This window comes from Gekko japonicus, unplaced genomic scaffold (genome assembly GCF_001447785.1).
Source record: "Gekko japonicus isolate JY-2015 unplaced genomic scaffold, Gekko_japonicus_V1.1 scaffold1418, whole genome shotgun sequence".
Lineage (NCBI taxonomy): Eukaryota > Metazoa > Chordata > Lepidosauria > Squamata > Gekkonidae > Gekko > Gekko japonicus.
Window position 1 is genome coordinate 207993 of NW_015174318.1, and position 25546 is coordinate 233538.

Sequence of the window (25546 nt, forward strand, 5' to 3'; positions counted from 1 at the left end):
GTTTTTCCCCCTGCTAGCCCCCCCCCCCGTCTCCCTGCCATGGGCTGAATGTCACTGGTGAGAATTTTTAGATGATTTTCCTAGATTTGAATGTATTTTCTTTCCTTTTAAAATCTGTTCACTTTTTAAAAATAGAGGCACAGTTTATGCTACTTTTCTCATTGTGTCAGTGAGAAAGATTGCTATAAAAATCCTATAGAATTTCAAGCACCTTTGGCCACTCATCTTCCTTTTTATTTTTTTCCTATTTATTTTTTTCTTTCCTGAACATACTTAAAGTCATGTTTGCAAAAACTACTCTTGAGTTAGAGCATGTGATTCATCTCATGCTCTAGCTGCTGCTTAGGAAAAAAAAATCCAAGTATGCTGTATCCAGTGTTACTGATATCTCATCTTTTTAAACTGGAGGTTCTTCTTGATGCTGTCTATGCATATTGGTATTGTGCTGTGTGGTTCACCAGATGTTTGGTCAAAAAGTCTTATCAGTTGAGTTCAAACAAATAAAAAAATACTAATTGCAAAGCTGGGTTAGAATAACAACAACCCACTGAGTCTGAGCATTTTTTCCCCAACAGATTTTTATCAATCTTTCATTGGGACTTCTGATCCAATCTGATACCCAAACTAACCCAGCATCTTGGTAATATAATTTGATGTTAGGTATTGCCAAACCACCTCTTTTCTTTTCATCTAGCTATGCTTTAAATCTTATTTTTGGCTTTCCATACTGACTTATTTAGTTGTTTTTGCCAGTGACTCAAAATCTTTTCAGAAACTGAAATTGGAATAATCTGTAACATCAAATTTTAATTTTGGCAATAGATTCATTTTTATAGCAGAAATTCTTCTTAGCCATGATATTTGTAATTTGACCATCTTTCAAAATCTTTTTGTATTTTGGACCAGTTTGTCATGTACTTGTCCTTAAATAATGTATCATTCTGACCTGTGAGATATATTCCTAAATATTTCACTGGGTTGTTTGTTATGTCACCTCTTCCTGTTCTTCAGTAGCTGAAAATTTTAAAATAATGTTGGTTTTTTCCCCTGTTGATTTTATAACCTGAAAAGGCTCCAAACTTATCAATTTGCTCTATTGCATGTTGGAGAGACAGTTGAGGATTCAAAATCACAAGGACCACGCCATCTCCATAACTCTTTAGTTTAAACTCCTCTCCTTCTACTTTTAATCATTCTCATTTGGAATCTTGTCTTACCTTAGAAGCAAAGATTTCCATCACAAGAATGAAGAGAAGTGGAGAAAGTAGACATCCTTGACGGGTTCCTTTTTCTATTTTGTATCCATTTGTCAGGACCCTGTTGATTAAATTTTTTGCATGTTAAGTATAGATGTTCTGTATCCAATTCAAAAATCTGGAACAACACTTGAAATATTGCAGTGTTTTTTGTAGAAAAGTCCAGAACACATTATTAAAGGCTTTTTCAGCATCTAAGAACAGAAAGGCGGCTTTTTTGCCCTTGTGTTTAACAAGTTCTATTGCATCAACAACAAAATGAACATTGTTCTGGGCAATGAGCATTCATCTGGTCAAATTAATTGAGAGGGTGGTGGCAATACAGCTGCAGAGCTTCCTGGATGACACTTCCATATTAGATCCTTTCCAGTCCAGCTTTCGTCCGGGACACAGGATGGAGACAGCACTGGTTGCCCTTACGGATGACCTCCGGAGACATCTGGATCGAGGCAGCTCGGCAGTGCTGTTGCTGTTAGATCTGTCGGCTGCATTCGACACGGTCGACCACCAGTTGCTGACCCACCGCCTTGGCAACGTGGGGATACAGGGGCTTGCCTTGCAATGGCCTGCTTCCTTTATCCGAGGTCAGGGACAAAGGGTTGTGCTAGGGGAACAGCAGTCCCGGAGGCACCCGCTTGATTGCGGAGTGCCTTGGGGTGGTGCTATCCCTGATGCTCTTCAACATCTATATGCGCCCCCTTACCCAGATAGCCTGGAGGTATGGGCTGGGCTTTATCTGATGCTGGGTGGCCAGTCGGGCTCCAGACTGGAAGATCTGGACCGGGCATTGCACACCATGGCTGGTTGGCTCAGGCTGAGTCAGCTGAAGCTAAATCTGGTGAAGACGGAGGTCCTGTGCCTGAGTTGGGGCGGCTCAGGGTTGGGGCTCCCGCTCCCGGCCTTCGATGGGGCACAATTGGTGCCTGCGTTGGGGGTTAGGAGCTTGGGAGTACTCCTGGATCCATCCTTGATGATGGAGGCCCAGGTTGCAGCCACTGCTAAGTTGGCCTTCTACCATCCTCCGCTGGTTCGACAGTTGGCCCCCTACCTCGATTGCGATGACCTGGCAGCAGTGATCCACACGATGGTTACCTCAAGATTAGACTACTGCAACATTCTCTACATGGGGCTGTCCTTGTCCCAAATTCGGAGGCTGTAGCTAGTGCAGAATGCCACAGCCAGGCTGCTGATGTGTATCCCTGGACGGGAGCACATCTGGCCTGTGCTGAAGGCACTGCACTGGCTGCTAATAGCATACCGAATTCACTTCAAGGTGCTGGTACTTACCTCTAAAGGCCTATATGGCTAGGGTCTGACATACCTGAGGGACCGCCTTTCTCCATACATACCCCAGAGAGCACTACCGTCAGGGTCACAACATCGACTAGTCATCCCAGGCCCCAAGGAGGCCAGGCTCGCTGCCACCAGGGCCAGAGCCTTTTCTGTGATGACTCCTTACTGGTAGAATGAGCTCCCGGAGTAGATCAGGGCCCTGCGGGATCTTCTGCAATTCCTCAGACCCTGCAAGACAGAGCCACCAGGCCTTTAGTTAGGAGCTGCCCACCACTACCATCAAAGTCCACTATTAACATCAATGGTGTTGGGCTGGCCGTAGTTGAAAGTGAGCCATATTAGCTTGATATGCTGGGAGACTGCTGAGCTGGGTACTTGGATGCCACACTGTATGGTATGCCGTCTTGAATTAATGACACTGTGAGCACTTTAATTGTAAATCGGTTTGATTGTTTTATATGGTTTTAATTGTTTTGTATGCACTTGGTACATTGTCCCAAATAATGTAAGCTGCCCTGAGCCTGCTTGCAGGGAGGGCGGGATAAGAATACTACAAATAAATAAATAAATAAATATGTCTTTTTGATACAAAACCAGTCTGATTGGGATTAATTACTTTGGAGAATAACTTTAGTCTATCAGCCATAATAGAGGCAAAAATTTTATAGTCCACATTCAACAATGAAATAGGTCTATATGATTGCTACAACATTGGGTTATTATTCTCTTTATATAGTAATGGTATAGGAGCTTCTTGCCAGGGTGGTGGCAATATATTCTTTTTGCTTATAGCATTCGTAACTTTTTATAGGGCAAAATTATCTTCTCTTCAAAAGTTTTGTAATAAATTGCAGTTAGTACATCTGATCCTGGTGCCTTATCCTTTTTTAGTTTCTTGATGGCTTGTGAGGCCTCTTGAATTGAAATGTTTTGATTTAAAATTTCTCTATCTTACCTTCTCTATCTTACCTTTTCCACGATTTGGTTACCTATACTTGAATATCTCACATCTCAGCACCTAGACTTATGATACATCTTTGGGAATGATAATAGTGTTCTGGGTCATTATGTTCTGCTTGTCAAAGCTTACAATTAATGTTAATTAGTTTAATGGAAAATTAATCCTTTATATCTCTGTTATACCACATTGTTTGATCTTATTGTGCTATGTTTGTATTGTTTGTTAAAATTTAATAAAATGTTAATAAAAAAATTATCTTCGTTTGAAGATTTACAAGTTAAGGCTTCTTTAATATATTAAATTTACTATTTATGTTTCATTTACTATTAAAACATCTTTTTTATTGAGTTTTGAAAAAAAAAGTTCAAATTATTCTTGAATTTCTTTCTCTGAATAGGTGATACCATCTTTTTTCCGTACACCAATTATTTTTCTCCTTTCAGTTTCTTTACGTAGATGGTATGCAAGATATATTCCTAGTTTGTTTGCATGTTGAATATGCTTATGTTTTAAAAAGCTCATTTCCCCCCCTGTATTTCTTCAGTTTGAAGCAGATCTAGCTGATTTCTTAATTGTTTGATTTCTACTAAGAGTATTTTCTTTAAAGATTTTTTTATGATGGCCTTCTAGGGTCTGAATTCTAATCTTTGCTTATTTTTTCTCGAGGCAAGGACAATTAATTTTCCTCTTATATATGCTTTACTTGCTTCCCATATAGTTGCCATTGAGAGATCTTCTGTGATATTTAGTTTAAAAAATTCCTCTATGTCCTGTTCACAAGTTTTTAAATATCTTCCTGCAGCAAGAGATTGTCATTCATTCTCCATCTTCTTCTTATAGACATTTATGCCATGTAACCAATAGTGGATTATGATCAGCAATTGTTTTCGGCTGGATTTCAATGGATCTCAAATTCGTGAGTAAAGTCTTAGATGTCCAGCACATATCAGTTCTTGAATATGTCTGGTGTCTGTCTGAAAACAAGGTGTAGTCTCTTGAATGAGGATTGAGAGTTCTCCATAAATCTTCTAAATTCAGCATTTGTATATAAGTAAAAAATGTTCTTGGGTAGTTTTCCTCCTGCAGACATTTTAGATCTGTCTTTTTTTGGATCTAGTACTCCATTCATGGAGCTGCGGTGGCTCAAGTGGTTAAGACGCTGAACTGCAGGCTGTGGAAGGTCAGTAGTTCAGCAGTTCGAGACCCAGGTGCCGCATGATGGAGTGAGCTCCCGTCTCTAGTTCTAGCTCCTGCCAACCTAGCAGTTCGAAAGCAAGAAATTGCAAGTAGATAAATAGGTACCACTTCGGTGGGAAGGTAACAGCGTTCCGTGAGCCTTGGTGTTTAGTCATGCCGGCCACATGACCACAGAAATGTCTTCGGACAATGCTGGCTCTTTGGCTTTGAAACGGAGATGAGCACCGCAACCCTAGAGTCGGATTCGACTGGCTTTCAAGCAAGGGAACCTTTACCTTTACTCCATTCATGTCACTGAAGATTAAAATTTCTCCCTCTTGAAAGTCTAGAAGTATTTGGGGAAAAAATCATAACATTTTTCCTTTGCATTATTTGGGCTGTAGATTGAAGCCAATGTGAAGATTTTATCTTCTGGAGAACTTATATTTTAATAAGATATATCTTCCCTCAAGGTCTTTTAACTCATCTATTACAGTTAAATGTTGATCAGTTATATAAATCACAAAACCTTTTTTCTTCTCAGCAGATGAGGCTGCATATACTTTGCCCAATTTCTTGTTATTTAAAATTTTCTCGTGTACCTTTTTGACATGAGACTCTTGCGTACGAATTATGGATAAATTTTGTTTCTTTAACCAATTAAATGTCTTGGATCACTTAGATGGAGAGTTTAGGCCATTAACTTTAACTGATAAGACCTTCATAGTATCAATTTCTGTCAGTAAGCTGCAGCTTCGTCAAGTTTTTATTCTTTATTTAAATCTTATTTTCCTTTTCTCAGTTCTTCCGATTCCTCTAGTTCTTTGCCAGTCAGTTCTCTTGCTAGAAGCTTGGTCTGTTATTACTCCTTTAACTGAAAATGAAAAGGCTCCCAAAGTGAATGGGATTCTCTAGCGGTATCTTATTCCTTTCTTTTGTAAGATTTTCCTGGAAAAGTCAAAGTTTTTTCTTCATTACAAATGTAGGTAAATCTTGGAAAATTTGTATCTCTTTGTCAAAAACTGCAAGTGGAGTGTGTCTTTGTTCAATATTGTGTCTCTTATTTTCTTACATGCAAATACAACTAGTATGTCCCGGGGCAATCTATTCTTGGAAACAAATTTTAAATTGATTCTGTATATTTGATCAATACCAGGAGAATCTCCTGAGACCTCTACATAGTCCTGTAGAAGCTTTGAAAAATGGTCTTCAAGGTCTGTCTTCCTGAAGTCTTCTGGCATTCCTCTGAAACATAAATTATGGTTTCTGCAGTGCACCTCCAAAACTTCAATCTTTTGAGCAGTGGTTTCTTGAGATAAATCTTGTGCTTGTTGATACAAGTCTGTTTCCTTAAATTTCTCCTTAATTTGACCAATTTCTTGAGTGTGTTCTTGGAGTTGAGTCTTAATTTCTGCAAGGCCTGTCTTAATTTCTTGTCTGAGGTTTGCCGCTTCTTGCTTAATTTCTTGTTTCATTTTGTCTTGCATATTTTGCCCAGATTGCTGTATTTGAAGGGTGGTACCTTGTAACTGTTGAGTAAGTATTTGCATTTGTTGAGAGAGTGACTCTGAAAGTCTCTCCATATAGTCTATGACATCCAGGTCTTCATCGTCTCGCTTATGATTTTTTTTCTTATCCTTCAAATGGGTAGCCACCATTCTAAGTTTCCTGAGCCTTTTCCTTCCTTTAAATATATCATGCAGTTTTTTTCATTTAAACATTTAGAGATTTAATTCTGCATTTTTAAAATTGGCACAACATTTACACAAGTAATAAAACAATATTTCAGTGATAAATGCTTTCAGTACTTCTTTCAGATATTAATTAACTTCAATTTTAAATGACCAGGTTTACAAGCTAAAATTTATTACACTAACCTGTTAAGTATATTTCATGCCTAGTAGTTGCCATCAGCATTGTATGACAGTGAGTTCCATGAATCAGTTATACACTGGAAAAATCATGCACATGCTTTTTTGGTCCCCATGTAACCCTGAGAGACCTAGTACTACTCCCCCCCTTTTTTTTGAGAGAAGACCATTACTATTTCCTGTTAGTCTCCACATCACTTGTAATCATATATTTTATAGCCATGACACTTCTAGTCATCTTTGTGATTCTTTTTTGTTTTCTAGTATTGCTTTTTGCTATGTTTCTCTAATAGTCATGAATTGCAATGAACACAGCTCTGTGTAGTTCTTGAAATAAGTTTCTACATGTGGATGCCTTCTTCAGGCATGCTTCCATAATTGGAGAGGGGGATTGGGTTGGTGATCTGCTATTTTGAACCCACCAACAATGTCTAATTAGAAACCCACCAATGGAAATAATTATTATTGAGAAATAGTAATGCAAAAAAGTTCAATTTTGTATGGCATTTATGGACTGCTCTATACCCCAAATACTTTTAGACTCACATTGAAGTGGTGGGTAGTAAAATACATATTTATTCTCACAGATCAACATTCTGTGTATTAAGTGATGTTGAAAAGGTTAACCCACTGAGCATCTCCATGTATTCTTTTAGCCATCTAAAGTCTTTCCTTGTTTTACATAACTGATAAGCAATTTAGTTTCTAAAACACCCTCGGCATACACTTTATTAGAAGAGATGAATTATGTATCCATAGCTTATATGGTTACTAGCAAGCTGACAGTCCCTCGTATATGTACTTAAAAAGACTGTTGTATGTTTAAGACAAAATATGTTGTAAGTGTTGTAGATGTGTGTGTGGGGGGGGAGAATAAGAACATAAGAGAAGCCAATGTTGGATCAGGCCAATGGCCCATCCAGTCCAACACTCTGTCACACAGTGGCCAAAAATACCAGGTGCCATCAGGAGGTCCATCATTGGGGCCAGGACACTAGAAGCCCTGCTCCTGTCCCCCCCCCCCAGCACCAAGAATACAGTGCATCACTTGCCCCAGACTGAGTTCCTATCTATACCTTGTGGCTAATAGCCACTGATGGATCTCTGCTCCATATGTTTATCTAATTCCCTCTTGAAGCTGTCCATACTTGTTGTAGCCGCTGCCACCTCCTGTGGCAGTTAATTAAAAGTAAACACACTTAATTTTTTTAAAAAAACTTGAGTTCAGTTGCAGCTGTCATTACAGTGTTGAATACATACTTCAGAGCATTCAACCAGTCATTCATTATTTACTTTTAAGATAGGATGTAACATTGTCAGAATATAATCCTAACTTCTGAAGCCTTCATGAAACACAATTAGGTGCAGGATATTTTTATTGTGTTGCAATTAGTGTGATGTTTCCCATCCTGAATCTATGAAGCCAGCAATGAAGTAAATAAAATTGGCCTGACAACATATGATTCTGCCTGCAACTGTGGCCGACCTATAGGAAAATAGCAAGGACAAACAGTATAATGATGTAATTCTCGAAATCATCAGGGCAAGAACCTAGAAAGGAGACTCAACTGGCAATACCAGAATTTTAACAATAATAACAAACAAAGACTTGAAGAACTCAGGGTTAGCAATTGTTATTCTATCTGTGGATTTGAAATTGTTCAAAACAGCAACCCATTCCCTTTGTACCACTGAATACTGAAACAGGCATTTATTTGTTCATGAGAATGATGCAAAGTTGTGTTCAGTGGGGCTTACTTGCCAGTAAGTGCCCATTGATACTTACTGGCCAAATTTATAGGGATAGTATTATTAATCGATATATTCTGAATTATTAGATGTCCTGTGATTATGGCTGCTTAGTTTGTACTCTTTATTTTGGAATATTGAAATATTATTAATCTGGTGCATTTAAACATTGGGACATTTAAATTGATTTTTTCTTTATTTTTGATTAAATGAGCAGACAAGTAAAGAAACATACTCCCACATCCTCCGTTACTTCATCACCTACACAAGCTAAAGCAGTTGGAAGTACGTTAGCGCAAGAAGCACTGATAGACCTACAAAATAATATGCAAACTATGTTTCAATCAGGGATGGGGCAAATTCAGAATGCTTTGGCCCAAATGACAGATCAAATGAAAAATTTGAACACAGAAGTCGCAGAATTGAAAGGGAAAATGAATGATTTTCAAACTCAATTAGCATAAAGTAAGCATAAGACCCAAGAGATGGCCCAGCAAATTAAAATAGTGGATACAAAAACTGAAGCAGCAACACAAAGGCTAGACAAGGTAGATACTCAACAAAAAGCTACTTGGGAATCCTTAGTAAAGCTGGAAATGGAAAGAGCTGCATACATGTTGAGATTACAGAATGTTACTGAGCAAAAAGGAGACAAGTTGACAACAGTAGTTGCAGAAGCCCTGGCAGAATTTCTGGAAGAGGAAGCTCAGGAGATTGCAAGAAAAATCAATTTGATTTATAGTTCAATCGATGCAAAAAAAAAAAAATTGCCAAGGGAAGTGCATGTAAAATTTACAAAGCATTCAGTTAGAGACCATATTTTGGGAGCAACCCGTGATAAGGTATTTAAATGAAAGACAGATAAGAATTTTGAAGGAAATCCTGTGGAAGATGAGACACAAAAGGAAGGAATATGCACTCCTAGCTACTAAATTTAAAGTAAATTCAATTTCTTTTTGATGGTTAGTTCCAGGGGGAAAAAAATCTCTTTTGAAGGACAGAGATTTAAGATTGACTCAATTTTTAAAGATTTCCTGGGATGATATGGAAGGAAACTGAATGGAGGAGAGATTAAAGAAATGAAAGTATCAGCAGAAAAAGAGGGAGATGGCTCGACACAGGACTATTCAGCAGCATCGGATGAAGAACTTGAATCTGGGTCTGCAGGGAAATTGAATCTGGAGTCAAAAACTCAAAGGAAGATAAGAAGAAACAAAAAAGTTAGTAATAAAGGACGTTCATAATGGATGAAACAGAAATAAAAATCTTTTTGACCAATATTAATGGGTTAAATTCACCAGAGAAGAGGAGGAAAATATTTAAGCAATTTAAGAAACTAAATGCAGGTGTTACCTGTTTACAAGAAACACATTTAAGACGGAAGGATCAACACTGTCATGTAAGAAACTTGGACTTACTTTTGCTTCATCAGATATTGTTAAAAAGAGAGGTATAGTAGTATTCATAAAAGAAGAATTGAAGCCTATCTTAGTTTTTTCGGCAGAGGATGGGAGGCTCCTGTTGGTTGAAATTACTACTGGGGACAAGAAAGTCTTATTAGTAATGATTTATGCCCCAAATGATTATAAAGGAATTTTTTTTTAATTTTCTAAAAGAAGTTCTAGCAAGATTTGACTACACTGATATATGTTTTGGGGGAGATTTCAATGCAGTGTTTGATCACAACCAGGATAGGATGACTAATAAGAAGATAAGAAACACCAAAGGACTTCTTCCAAGATCTTTTCTCAAACTTGCTAAAGAATATAAATTGGTTGATGCCTGAAGAGTAAGAAATCCTATGGGAAGCGATTACAGTTTTTATTTGGATAGACATAAATTGTGGTCTAGAGTTGATATATGTTGGACTTCAGCAAGTTTCTTACAGGATATCAAAGATGTTGATGTTCTGTCCAGGTCATATACAGATCATAACCCTTTGTTGGTGAAAATAAAGGATGCCCCAAGAAAATTTAGATGGAGATTAAATATTTAACAGTTGAAAAATGTACATTTTTTGAATATGTAAAAAAGGAAATTAAGTTGTACTTTCTGCAAAATATGAATAGGGAAACATCAATGAGAACTGTCTGGGATGTGAGTAAAGCTTATTTTAGAGGACTGGCTATTAGTATTGTGGCCAGATGAAGACAAGAAAAGAGGCAACTTTATCAAGATATTATGGGTGCATTGAAGAAAAAGGAAGGGGGATCTGAAAATAGATCCTTCAAATGAAAATTTAAAATCTCAAATTAAAGTTCTTCAGCACCAGCTCAATTTGTTGCTATCGGAAGAAATGGCTAAAAATGTTAAATTTGTTAAACAGAATTATTTTGAACATGCAAACAAATCGGGATGATGGTTGGCCTATAAACTTGGAAAGGAAAGAGAAAAGAGATTAATCCACTCCTTTTATGATGGTGACAAGAAATAGAAGTTCCAGAAGGAAGAACTAAAGAAAATTGTGCAATCTTTTTATAAACAGTTATATAGCGGACTGAAAATCCCAAGGGAAAACCAAAAACAGTATTTGCGAAAATAGGATCTCCCTGTACTATCTGAAGAGAACAGGAGATATTAAATAAAAAGCACTGCAAGACTTCAAAGAAAATGCTGGCTTTGCTTTACCAGCTTGGAGGACATATTGCAGAGCGTCCTGCTTGGTTTGGATGAGAGATTGGATTTCACTTGATAATCAAAGACTTTTAGCCCTAGAAGGGCATGACTTAAAGATAGGATGGCATGCTTTTGTTTGGTATGGGAAAGCAGTTGGGCATAAATATTTTAAAAATCATTTGATAAAGAAATCCTTATTATCAATTTGGGAAAAGATTTTACCATTGTTATATTCAAAAATTCCAAGATGGGGCTCAACCCTTGAAGCCTTTTCTCAGCCAAGCTTAATTTCATTGGAAAAAATTCTTTGATATCAAGATCTCATAGATGATAAAAGATCCTTAAAAACAAAGGAAGAATTAAAAAGGCAAGGTGTAAATCTAGATTGGTGGGCAGGAACCCAAATTAAATCTAGATATGCTAAAGATAGAATATCTGGCTTTTATTTCAAACAATGTGCATTTGAAAAATTGTTATGTACATCGAATGATAAACTGATTAAGAAAATGTATGTATTTTTAATGCAAATGAAAATGGAGGATGAAGTGGTTAAACATTGTATGATTAAATGGATGCAAAGTCTAGGTTATAATATTGATCTTGCACAGTGGAGTAAACTGTGGAAAGTGAATGTGCAATTGACCAAATCGGTTGCATTCAAAGAGAATCTGTATAAGATGTTTTATACATGGTATTTAACACCAGATAGATTAGCTAAAATATACAAAAATATGTCTAATAGTTGCTGGAAGTGTAAAAAACATGTTGATACGTTTTGTCATATGTGGTGGACATGTGAAATGGTACGCAACTTCTGGGTTATGATACATACATTTATACAGATGGTTTTGCAGATTTCATTACCTTTTTGACCAGAATTGTTTTTACTGAATTGTGTACCAGATGATTTTGATAAACATTCATGTAGTAACAGCAGCTAGAATCTTATATGCAACTCTTTGGAAACTCCCAACAATACCCTCTAAACAAGACCTAATAATGAAGACCATGGAAAGTGCGGAAATAGACAAACTTACTTAGATCTTAAAAGTGTGAATGGAAGAAGATTTTGTTGGACTATGGACTCTTTCATTGGAAAAAATTCTTTGATATCAAGATCTCATAGATGATAAAAGATCCTTAAAAACAAAGGAAGAATTAAAAAGGCAAGGTGTAAATCTACATTGGTGGGCAGGAACCCAAATTAAATCTAGATATGCTAAAGATAGAATATCTGGCTTTTATTTCAAACAATGTGCATTTGAAAAATTGTTATGTACATCGAATGATAAACTGATTAAGAAAATGTATGTATTTTTAATGCAAATGAAAATGGAGGATGAAGTGGTTAAACATTGTATGATTAAATGGATGCAAAGTCTAGGTTATAATATTGATCTTGCACAGTGGAGTAAACTGTGGAAAGTGAATGTGCAATTGACCAAATCGGTTGCATTCAAAGAGAATCTGTATAAGATGTTTTATACATGGTATTTAACACCAGATAGATTAGCTAAAATATACAAAAATATGTCTAATAGTTGCTGGAAGTGTAAAAAACATGTTGATACGTTTTGTCATATGTGGTGGACATGTGAAATGGTACGCAACTTCTGGGTTATGATACATACATTTATACAGATGGTTTTGCAGATTTCATTACCTTTTTGACCAGAATTGTTTTTACTGAATTGTGTACCAGATGATTTTGATAAACATTCATGTAGTAACAGCAGCTAGAATCTTATATGCAACTCTTTGGAAACTCCCAACAATACCCTCTAAACAAGACCTAATAATGACCATGGAAAGTGCGGAAATAGACAAACTTACTTAGATCTTAAAAGTGTGAATGGAAGAAGATTTTGTTGGACTATGGACTCATTTTTATGATTGGATAAGAAAGAAATACAAAGATATGAACTTTTTGATAATATAATATGAAGAAGCCTTTATGAACTTTCAGAATTTCACAGTCTATCTTTTTGTAGTGTGAAATGATATGTGGAGAAGAGTTATATGCAAAAGACTTATTACTTTGTTTCCCCTTTCCTCCTTACCCCTGTTTATCTTAAAAATCCAATAAAGTGAACCATTTTTTAAAAAAAGACACTTACTGGCAAAAGAGTGCCAGTGTTCATGTTTGTTGCTGTTGATATTTTCTTATCTTTAAATATTATGTGAGGGTAATGGTTTGCATAATGGGTTGCTGATATGTTAAACCTGGAAGCTTTGTAGAGTGACACTGTTCACAAGATGGAACCAGGGACATGGTAATTGGTTTTCTTAGCGCATAGGATCACTGTCATATGTCAGTATTGCAAACCTTCTACCTGTCTGTTCTAGGCTTGACTCGACATATTTGCAGTAAGTCAACTTGCTAACTAGTCTGTTTTTCATTTTTTGTTATAACAGTATATTCTGTCTCCTCTTTTTGTCTTCAGTCTTGTAGTGAAAAAAGTATGAATCTTCATGATTATGGTATGCTGTTACCCTGTGGAATTGACAAGTTCCGTGGTGTGGAGTTTGTGTGCTGCCCAGTAGCAGATGAGAATGACAATGCAGACTCCGCTGATGCCGAAGAAGATGACTCTGATGTTTGGTGGGGCGGTGCAGATGCAGATTATGCAGATGGCAGGTAAGATTGCTAGCCTTCCCCTCTCAGGCACATTGTTAGGCCAACATGTGTGAGAATCTGTCCTGGAGGACTCAGTGGTAATTCTCTGGCTAGGACAAATTCTGGGAGAGTTCTGACTGCATTTTAAAGAGTTCAAAAGCAACCTGAAAGGCTGCCAATCACATTTAAACACAAATTCCTTGTATTCACAATGAAATGTTAAATTGCTGTTCATTAGAATTAGGTTCTTAGCTATGTTGCAGTGAAAAGAATTGTCATTTGCTAGATGAATGTGCCAAATATTAAAGTTCAGATTATGAACCTGCATATTTGGAAAAACAAGTTCAGGACTTGCTTCTAGGTAACAGCTGCTGGATGAATAGAGGAATGGTGTATCTTACAAGTGCCCAATGTTGTTGTCTATTCTTCTTTTGAAGGAGTAGAAATAGTTCATTATTAGATGGCTTTCTGGGTGATATGGGCCTTTAGTGTGATACAGCACATTCACAGAAAATAATTATTTCTATTGACAGTGTCAAAAAATCTTTCCACTGTGATGGAGGCTGGAATTGTTTGGTGGAATGCTTTTTTGTAGAGCACAGAAGAATTTGATGTGATTTTATTCCATGACATCTGTATTGTTAAACATAAAAAGTACTCATATTGTTCTAAACTGTTCTTACATTTGACCTTTAATTCTAAATACTGTAAATTCATTTAAAGTCAAAGAGATTAGATGTTTTTAATTTTAGGCGCTTTTTTGCCTTTAGTGTTAGTAACATTTATCAGAGTCAGCAATTATCTAAACACATCAAAAGTGGGGTTTACAGGTCCTTGGATTTAGTGGGCTCATGTTCTTTTTCTCCCTGTCTGCATGTCTGAAGAAGAGAGACAGAATAGTCCAGCAACAGATCTGGATAAATTCTGTTTCTGATAGACAGAATGTGAATCAAACAATTCCTGGTGCATTTCATTAGCTGGGATAATGCAGTGAAGTTGACTGCTTATTTTCATGCATACTCTTCTCCTTCTCCCTTTCTGCCTTGACTTTACATATGCACTGCTTCAGTCTGAACTGGCAGGGACTGATTAGAAAGAGATCTTGGGGTCACGTTGGCTAGTTCAGTGAAAATGTCTGTTTAGTTTATGGCAGTGGTGAAAAAAGCAAATACTCTGGTCTGGATCATTATGTAGGAGGATGAAAATAAAACAGCCAGTATTGGTAATACCCTTCAATACATCTGCGCAGCCTCAGGATTTGGAGTACAGTGTACTATTTTGGTCACCCCATCTCAAACAACCCCCCCCCCAAGCCCCAGAAAATGATTGACAAAATGAGTTAATGGGTTAGAGCACCTTTCCTGTGAGCCATAAGAGTATATTATTTTTCAGTTCAGAACTGGATTCTCATGAAAAGAAGTTTATACAATTGTATATGGTGTGGAAGAAGTGAGTAGAGAGAATTTTTTTCTTCATCTTCAGTCTTCTATGCAGTCCCACATTGGGACTGTGCTTGTGCAGGCCAGCCACTAGCGGCTCTCTTACAGCTACTCTGGTATTTCTTTAACACTCCAAAGGGAGCCCCTCCCCTGCAAAGCTCATTAGAGGCCATCTTCCTGCCTAACGGTCATATGCTCTGCAGGGAGGAGCCCCCCCCCTTTTCCTCAGTCCTTTCTTTGTTGCCGCGTTGTAAGGATGTGTTCTCTTCAGCTCTGGTTGTCATGAGTTTCCTCGAAATTTTCTTTGCTTCCTGGGGACTCTCCCCTCTTTGGGAAATGTCGCAGAAGGCTTTGTTTAAAAAATGTACGCAGTGCAATACAAAAATGACCCTTTCAGATGAACACTTTCTCTGCCTTTTCTGTTTGGGTGAGACCCATAATACAGCCACGTGCAAGATTTGCCTCCAATTTACCCTGAAAGCCCACTCAGATCGAGCAGTGGCCTTAAAGGCAAGCTTATGGGAGAAAGCACGCTCTTGCTCTGCCTGGCAGCGAAAACATCTCTACCAGCAGAGCACAGTCAATCCTTACCTTCAAAATCACAGGTTAGAGCAGACCAACTTGTGCTCCCACCATTGAGCATCTCGGTTCTGGGGACAGAACCAAAGTGTTGAGTCCAATCGCCTGCCTGTTCAGCTGAACATTGCTAGAAAGCCGGTTCCTAATCTAAACATAAGGAGAAACATTGTTCCAGTTCCATGATGCTCCTGGAATTGATTAACTCTTCAGTTCCGGCCAAACCACCTTTGGTTCCGACGGACACCTTCTTTACATACCTCCCCCCCAGCTTATTCATTATCAGAAGGGTAAATAGAGCCAGACCAGGATGCATTGGCAGTTCCAGGAGTTAGTCGACTGTCAGAACCATTCTCTCCAGCACCATGGCAGAATTCTATGCCTTCCGGGCCCCAAGGATGCCAGGCTCACCACTACTAGGGCCAGGGCCTTTTTGGTGGCAGCTCCGCACTGGTGGAATGAGCTCACAGAGGAGATCAGGGCCCTGCGGGATCTTATGCAGTTCCGCAGGGCCTGCAAGACGGAGCTCTTCCACCAGGCTTTCAACTAGGAGCTGCTGCCCCCAACCACCAATGAACCGGCCCGTAGTACTAACATCTGGCCGCTACCACTGTGCTGCGGAAGATCATTGAGCGAAACTGTCTGGTTGTATGGTAATTCCAGCACACCATCTTATGCATTCAATGTATTAGCACTAGCACTTTGTGAGGCTTTGTTTTATCTTATTGTGTTGGATTTTAAATTGTTTTTATGTGAATGTACGGTCATCTATAGACCAATTATGTAAGCTGCCCTGAGCCCACTTGCGGGGTAGGGTGGGGTATAAATTTAATAAATAAATATGCCTCCACCTCCTTGGCAAGGCTACCCTTATTATTTTCCTTCTCCTAGACCTCAAGAATGGGGCAGCTGGCAATCACGAAAAGCACCTCCAGATCCAAGGCACCCCTTTTCACAGAACCGTAACGCTGCGGCTCTGCCAGTTGGGTATTCGCCTGCAGTCTCTCCCCTCCCCCTTATGGGGCATTTGGATTCCGAGGAAGAGCAGGTTTTTGAGGGCTAACTCCCCTTCTGGTCTGGACTCAGACTTACCACCGGACCCCTTCCCCTAATGACACTGTACAGGACCCTGATCCAGTGTCACCTAATGAAGATCTGAAGCGCTACACAGAGCAAATGATATGAATGGCTAAATAGTTGGAAATAGGAGTGATCTCCAGCAACCCAAGACCTTGAGACAAGATCTTAGGCAAGCTCTATGCAGAGTCACCTTCACCATCCTGGAGGGTATTACCAACATCTCCAAGGCCCTCTGGCAAAAACCAGCTAGCATGGCTGCCACATCCAAAAAGGTGAACAATTTATACAGGGTGCAACTGGAAGGTCATACCTATTTATGCAGCCATCCTCTGGCCTCATCCCTCATAGCTGAGGAGATGCAGTCTAAACAGCGTACAGGTGTGCATTCCTCCCCAACTGACAGAGAGGGGTGAAAAATCAATGCAGTTAGTAGAAAAGTTTACTCTTCTGCTGCACTCAACCTGCACATTTCCAGCTATAATGCGATTATGGGAGGATAACGGTTGTTCCTCTGGGAAAAGACGGCTGCTTATATAGAGTTTCTGCCTAAAGATAAGAAGCCTCTGGCTATACTTCTCCAAGCAGAAGCATTGCACCTATCCAAGCAACAAATTAATGCAGGCAGACACATCGCTGACTCCTCCTCCAGAGCCATGCCTTCAGCACTCGTATTGAGAAGGCATGCTTGGCCATGTTCCACAGCTCTCCCTCCTGACACCTGGCAGAAGGTGGAAGACCTCCAATTTGAGAGAACTCCAAGCTGTAGGAAAATCTATAAAATGTTGGTCTAGGTTGGAGTTCCTTGTCAAAACTGGAGTTAAGATACGAGTCAAGACCAGAATCCAGATTCTGATGTCATGGGCAGGGCAGACCACACACGCCTGTGCTTCTCTGTCATAAAATACACAGAAAGAGAGAGATTTTCCAGCTTGCAAAACGAGCAATGTTCAAAATAATTCCTTTTGCTGGTGGCAACTTGTACCAAGAAGAGACTCTAAACTGGAGTGTGGAGGTCCTTGGTCCCTGAGGTATGCATACTGACTGAGAGTGAATTGTCTCAGGAGAATAAACTATCTTGGCTTGGAGAGTGAGTGAGCGAGCTCAGGTGAGGAGGACTGGGCTATGGTGTCTCTAGGAAAGAGAGTGGGGATCTGGTATACAAAAAGGTCAGGTCTCTCAGAAAAAGATAAATGGGGAAAGGATGTCTGGTAAACCTGTGACTGCCTATCCTACTTGCACCTCGGAGTCTGAGAATGCTTGTGTTGGGTGGGTGGTAGTGTTGGGAAGGATTAGGTGAATCCATGGAAGATTGGACCATCAATGACAAAATGGTGCTGGAATGTGTGGAGGGGGAAACCACCTTACTCTGCCTACTACGCACAGAGTTTCACTGTCTGGGCATTATCTGCTTTCCTGACCTTGGAATGTTCCAGCTGCTGTCAGCTTTCTTGACCTTGGGATGTTCCAGCTGCTGTTGGCTTTTGCTGGGAACCAATGGCTTTTTTGCTTTTTGCCCGCTTTCTTTCCCCGCGCATGTGAACTTTGCTTATTTGCTTCAGCTTGTAAGGGGTGTGTGTGTGTTTGATCCTAGTATAATTCAGGGTGCCATACTGTTCCCGGGCATTCCTTACTTCCTGACACAAGCAGTACACATGTCATAGTCCTGGTATACCAATAAACAGAATTCTTCTTATGAAGCACTGTGTTGTGTGACCTGACTATTGAACCCTGACACTATTAAAATGATGGGTGACTGAAGCTTCCATGTTAGGAGGCAATATACTTCTGAAGCTGCTTTAACTTTTGATAATGCATTTTGCCTCTAGATTTTCCTGTGTGAGACAGCAAACAGTTGCTAAGGTATATTATCCAATGCATGTGAAAGTAACTTAAATGCCAGTTGCTGGAGGACACCAGCAGGGGGAAACGTTGCCCTTTGTTCCTGTTCACTGGGCCTTTAATGGCATCAGGTCAGCAGCTCTGAGAAACAGGATGCTTCCTCTGGCTCATCGGCCCCTTAATGTTGTGTTATTAATTACCTATAACTATTTTGGGGGACTATGCTAGAAGTAAATAAAAATGGTTATAGAGCAAGGTAAGGAATGTAAGGAGAACAAAATATGCTTCATGGAGAATCCATGAGCTTCATGTAGACTTTTATTCTTGTTATATACAACCATTTATTGTTCCTGTCTCTGTTGGACTCAAAATGTAAATAATTATCGGGTCCAAATTATGAGCATAGTTTACCCAGTGAATACTGTAATACAAAGGTGCCGAACTCATTTGAGATGAGGACTGGATCTGACATAAATGTCTCTGACATAAATCACTCTTAATTTCACTTAATATCTTAATATAATTGTCTTGATAAAGCGAACTACATCTATTTGTTATTTGAATCCCAAGATATTTAATTTTCTTACAGATTTCAAAACCTGTGGGTATTTTTTGATATTTGCAAGTATCTTGAGATCACAATTTTTTGTTATTATTTTTGTTTTACTCTTATTAATTTTAAGTCCAGCTACCTTACCATATATTTGTAATGTTTGTACCAGTTGATTGATTGAAGACTGTGGTTCTTCTAATATATATACCATGTAGTCGGCAAAAGCCTGGACTTTAAATTCATCACTTCTTATTCGTAGTCCTTGAATTTCTTTGTTTTTTCTAATCATTTCTAACAGTGTTTCTAAGGCATAAATGAACAAAAGTGGTGACAAGGGGCAGCCTTGTCTAACACCTGTTTGAATTGCTATATTGTTTGATATATCCCCATTAATTACTATCGTTGCTTGCTGTGTATCATAGATGGCTTGTACCATTTCCAAAAAAAATTCTCCACATCCTTCTATTTTTAGTTTTTCTAGTTAAAAAATCCAGTTTAAATTATCGAAGGCTTTTTCAATGTCGATAAAGATCGGAACCATACTTTTTTCTACATGCAGTTTGTAATATTCAAGTATATCTACAATTATTCTCACGTTATCTTTTATCTGCCTTTTTGGTAGAAATCCAGCCTGGTCTTTAGCTATTGTTTGAGATAGTACCTTCTGAAGTCTTGCTGCCAGTATTTTTGCTAAGATTTTATAGTTGGAATTTAATAGAGAGATTGGCCTGTAATTTTTAATTTCATTGTCATCTGTTCCTTGTTTATGTATCAGCGATATGAACGCATCTTTCCATGAATTAGGAATTCTTCCTGTAACTAGGATGTTATTAATTGTATATTTCTGAGGGAGGATTATTTGATCTTCGTATTTTTTATAAAACACTGCGGGTATTCCATCCAGACTTTATTATCTTTTTGGTTTCTTATTGCTTCTACAAGTTCACAGATGGTTATAGTGTCATTTAAGATTTACTTTTGACTTTCAGAGAACTTGTCCGTATGCTCTATTAAAAATCGTCAGGTTTCTTATTTATTTATTTCATTTATACCCCACCCTCCCCACACGTGGGCTCAGGGCGGCTTACATAGGCACAACAGTGCAATAAAATACAACAAAATTAAAACAATTAAAGCACCAAAGTGCAATAAAAATAAAACAGGTTAAAACACATAGTTTTAGATGCAGTTAATGGATTGCATAATCCAATTATCATAAATATCTGTGTCCTGAGAGATGGGTATTAAGAACCCCAAAGAATTTAGGAATGCTTCCTGTGTATTTTTAGCAAGAATGGAGAGAGCTGGGCAAAAGCAAGCTGTGATGCAGGAAGCAGACGAGAGCCAGTTGCTCACGGGCTGGATAGGAGCCCTGTAGGGGCTAGCTGCACCCTGCAGGCCATATGTTTGACACCCCTGCTGTAATATGTTGAGCAGTCTTAAGAAAACTTTGTCACCAACACCAGCATGTTGAATCAAAGTGTTAGCAGCAGGGATTTTTTTTCTGTTGGAACGCACTGGAACAGCATTCTTCAACTCCTCATGCACTGGTGCACTGATATTTCCCCCCTTGACTTTCTCCCCTCAGTAGCCCATTTGTCAGTTTACCTGTGCCAGAGCTGCACACCTGTGTGTGTGTGTGCGCGCGCGCCTGCAGGCAGAGCCATCTTCCCAGCCAGGGATGGAAGGTGGGGAGAGCAGAAGGCTGCGTCCGCCCGCCCACCTTTCCCCCCCTCTACTTTCTTCCCTCAGCGACCCTTCTGTCAGCCTCCCTGTGCCAAGCTGCTTGTGTGTGTGCGCGCATGCGCACGCACTTGTGCTTGAAGGCAGGGCCCTCTTCCCAGCCAGGGATGGAAGTTGGGAAGAACTGAGCAGAAGGCTGCATGTGCCCACCTGCCTTTTTCCCCATTGACTTTCTCCCATCAGTGGCCCTTCTGTCAGCCTCCCTGTACCAGAGCTCTGTGTCCGTGTGTGCATGTGTGCTTGCAGGTGGGGTCTTATTCAGGAAAGATACTAAATATTTTGGATCATGTGGAACAAGCATGCTGAAAGACCAGTGTTGCAATAGCTCAGATTATTGGTACTCTTGAAGCAAGCAGTTACTGAGTTGTCGAACTCAAAAGTTTTAGAAGTGTCAGTGTGTAATTCTGATCATGATTTGCAACGTTAATTACCTCTTTAACTCACCATGTCACTAAACAGTGTCATTAATAACGGTTTTTCGGTAGCCATTGAGGACTTGAGGCTTTGGGTGTAGTGTGTGAAAATAATATTGTTTCAAAGAATCCCATGTGTTTCTCCTTCATTTCCCTCTTGAGAGTTCCGGCACCTCTGGTTAGCATTGTGAACTGCTAATTATAAAGTAGATGATCTTCTGAGCGCTAGATCAGCAAAACGGGGCTACCTACAAGTTAAAGAAGATTTCTTCATACTTATGGAGAACCCCAAGCATGCAGAATAATACCCTTTTCCCCCTTCACCCCCCCCCCAAAAGCAGTCTCCCAAAAGCAAAGGAAAGAGGCGCAAGACTTCACTTACCTAAAGGCTATTCAGATAAAGGCTAGTTTATGTATTAATAAGATTTACAAACCACATTCCCAAAGACCTGCTCAAGATAGCTAACAAAATAACAATATGCATCTGAATAAATGAGATTGTTACCTAAATGGCCCACACGGGTATATACTCGGACTAAAGGGGCTTCTTCCTTTTAACGTGTCAGAAGCCTCTACACACCTGTGTTCAGGACAAATATTATTGGGACTTTCTTGCCTGATGTATACCAAGGTCCAGGATTTGAGCTAACACCCATGAGGGTGTGCAGTTTATTAGGAAAAAAAGCTAAAGTTTTTTTTTTTTAAGAAAAAGAATAATAGCAAAGGAAATTAGCAAATTGAATACAGAATTCAAAATACATGTACAAACACACACTAAAGAAATGTTCTGTAGACCCTAGCTTCTACTAAATCCTAACCTAAACAAATGTTACTAATATAAAAAGTAGAGTGGGGGAAAAGGAGAGATGTGGAAGGGAAACTTACAAGCTTGGTCCAGTGTCTGAAGTCCAGTGAGGTTTGTTGGTGAGAGGAGGAAGCCACCTAGGTGAAAGTGGGGTAGAATAGAGGAATGCGATCTTTACAGATGCCTGTGTTGGGATGGCAAAGCTGATGCAAAGTCATATAAGCCTTTTCCAAGATGTGTTTTCACCGGGAGTTTAGAGCCAGCGTTGGGATCTCGCTCGCATTTGTCTTCTCTCAAACATGTAGGTAATTGCATTACATCCTCTCTTTGCAGTGATGTGATTTGCTGTGCAGTGTTTTCATTCTGCCCCCAGATTAGAGAAATACATTCCAATCTACTATTCAAACTTTGGTAGAGGCCAAGTTAAGGAATAAAACAAAAGGGATGCCTAGTCTTTCTGGAGGGTCGGTGAAGGGATTTCAAGTATGTACTTAAGTGCTGATCTGCTCATGGGGTAATGAGGTCTAATTCCTGACAGCTTGTGCTGGAATAAAGTTTGTACATCTTTAAGATGCCATGGGACTTCTGTTTTACCTAGAGAAACCAGTGAGAAGAAATATGTATAAATTTGACTTGTCGAGAAAGGAGGTGCTTGCTTGGTGCTTTGGGTTAATATTCTGTCATAGGAATGTCATGTACGATTTAAAGGTAAAACAGATTTGCCTCTAATGGACTGTATCCTTTGCTATTATGCAATAGAGAGAATATCTGAATAAGCAGCTTTTAAAAAGAGACATACAACGAGGCCTGTATTTGGAATTGTCACCTCCTATTTTTTTTTCCTAAATGCACAAGTGCTAAACAGAGTAAACAAGAAGATAATGCATTATTGAAAATGCTGGCAAAGAACCTAGTGGTACCCATAGTTTTAGATGCAGTTAATGGATTGCATAATCCAATTATCATAAATATCTGTGTCCTGAGAGATGGGTATTAAGAACCCCAAAGAATTTAGGAATGCTTCCTGTGTATTTTTAGAGGTGTCTGTTCTCTCCATTCTCACCCGCCTCTCCTCAAATAAAAAACAAAAAATAAAGAAGAATGTTCATTTACCATGAAAGCTTTTTTCTGGAGATTTACAGCATCTCTTGTCATACAGCTCAATCTTATTCTTACTTACATAGAAGATGTAAGTAATCTTATTCTTACTTACATAGATGATGACATGGTTGTTGCGCTAGAATTTGTTAGGCTATAATCCTGTGTACTTTTACCTAAGGCAGGTAAGTCCTCCAAAGGTCCTTGGTTATAGCTATTGTCCGTAAACCATTTTCCACAATAACTATTATTGTTTCTTCAATAATATTTTTAAATATTTTAAACTGTTTGCTATGCATATGCAAAAAGAACCAGCAGTTGGCATTTGGGAGGGAGTATTTAATTTTCTTCATTTATAGCCCTCCTTTTTCACTGAGACGCAAAGCAGAATACAAAATATAAAAATTATTCAATCAGACAGCACAAGGCAACCAATAAAATGCAATAAGGCTAGGATTACAAAATTATAAAGTAATACAAACAGAAAATCAAGGTACTACCTACCATAAACAACATAGTAACAGGCCCGTACCTAACAACTTTTTGCTCAGGGGGCCCATGTTTTTCTCAGGGGGCCCACCAATGTTCCCTCTAAGCTGTGGAGTTTTGTGAGCAAAACTTCTACTTTGTGAGCTACTGCCATTAAAGTTGTGAGTGAGCGATTTGGCTACAGCATAAATTAGTTTGCTCTGGAGCCCTCCTTCCTGAACCAAGACAAAAAAGTGTGAGTTAGAGGCTAAAAAACTGTAAGCTAGCCCACACTAACTCAGCTTAGAGGGAATTGCCTGTGTGGTAGGTTAGGCTGAGAGGGCTCTTTCCAGAACTGCCCTTTCAAGAACAGCTCTGAAAGAACTTGTAACTGACCCAAGGTCACCCAGCAGGTGCAAGTGAAGGAGAGGGGACTCAAACCCGGTTCTCCCAAATTAGAGTCCGCGCACTTAACCACTACCCCGAACTGGCTCTCAGAGACAGAGATGGCCAGACAGACCAACACAGGTAGACAGACAGATGGACAGGCAGATACAGATGCCAGAGAGACAGACCAACACAGGCAGGTAGACAGAAAGACACAGATTTTTATTTATTTATTTAATTCCCTGCCCCCCTCGCCGAAGCAAGCTCAGGTTGCCAACTCCAGGTCGGGGGATCCCTGGAGGTTTTTGGAGGATGGGGTTTGGGGAACGATTTCTAACCATTTCTAAGTAGAGTGCATGTTAAGATTTCTAGTGTCCTTTCTACGATACTATGAAAGTCTTGTTTGGGGTAAACTTTGAATAGACCTCAAGAGGCTATAGGAATATAGAGGTTCAGTCAACGCAGATTGGATTTGAATATTGGAAATAAGGGAAAAATCAGATATTGAAGGATGGTTATATTAATCTGTGTTGTATAGAAATTAAGTGTGGTATAAGGTATGGATATATGTGTAAACTTGCTGATGATCTTGTTTATGTGTACAATATGGGCTTATAAAATCTAATAAATATAATTATAAAAAAAACAGAGGCTGCAACACAGCAAAGCCATTTCTTAATGCCACAGTGGAGGTAACCCCCTTTCACAGCAAGAGATACACTGAATTTCTACATAAATACTCAATGGTAAAGAGGAATAACAAAAAGTACTCTCATATCTTGCCACAAAGTGATTTCAAGGAGTTCAGACACCAAAGCAGCCTTTGTAAAAAGAGTTCCAAGAACGCCAAGCAGCTTATTTACTTCTAGCATCAGGCTTCAGTGTTTTTATATTGCTGAGGTTCAGGGAGGCTTATACAAAATGCAATGACTCTCATGGAAGAAACAAATTGGCTATAACAACTATGCCTTGAGAATACAGGCAGCAGTCAACTACACAGAAATTACCTGGCAACTGTGAAATAGCTAGTATTTAGTGCAGTTTATATATGGGGGTGGAGACAAAAATATTCATTTTGCAAATGAGGTCAGCAGTGAAAGCAGCAGAGGAAACTGAAGTCCTCCTAACAGATGAGTGTTCATTGTTAAACCGATTATGTTCATTGGGGCTTGAGTTCCTTGGGCCCCTACTTCTTGCTATGTATAGTGTCCAGGGCAGGACTGAAAAGCTCATGAGTAAAGTGCAGTATTGTAATATTAAAAAAAAGCCTTGTTTGAAATCATGTGGTGGAGACCAATGTTCCCTCTAAACTGTGGAGTTTTGTAAGCAAAAATTCTACTTTGTGAGCTCCTGGCATTAAATTTTTGAGCAAGCGATTCGGCTGCTGCATCAATTAGTTTGCTCTGGAGCCCTCCTTCCAGAGCTAAGACAAAAAAGTGTGAGCTGGAGGCTAAAAAACTGTGAGCTAGCTCACAGTAACTCAGCTTAGAGGGAACACTGGTGGAGACTGAACTGGTGGACGGACTCATCAACACAGAAACGAGAATGGAAACTGCTGCTTTAAGGCCCCATTAGAGTGGAGCAGCACCCCTTAAAAATAGTTCTA

At 39.1% G+C, this 25546-nt stretch overlaps 1 protein-coding gene across 4 annotated transcripts in view; it reads left to right on the forward strand.

Moving 5' to 3' along the window:
* APP (amyloid beta precursor protein) overlaps nucleotides 1–25546 on the forward strand; it is a 242168-nt gene that overhangs the window by 137813 nt on the left and 78809 nt on the right. For all 4 annotated transcript variants that reach the window (XM_015424206.1, XM_015424208.1, XM_015424207.1 and 1 more), the window contains exon 5: nucleotides 13367–13560. In XM_015424206.1, coding sequence (XP_015279692.1) covers nucleotides 13367–13560 — 194 coding nt within the window. The remainder of the gene's footprint in view (nucleotides 1–13366; nucleotides 13561–25546) is intronic.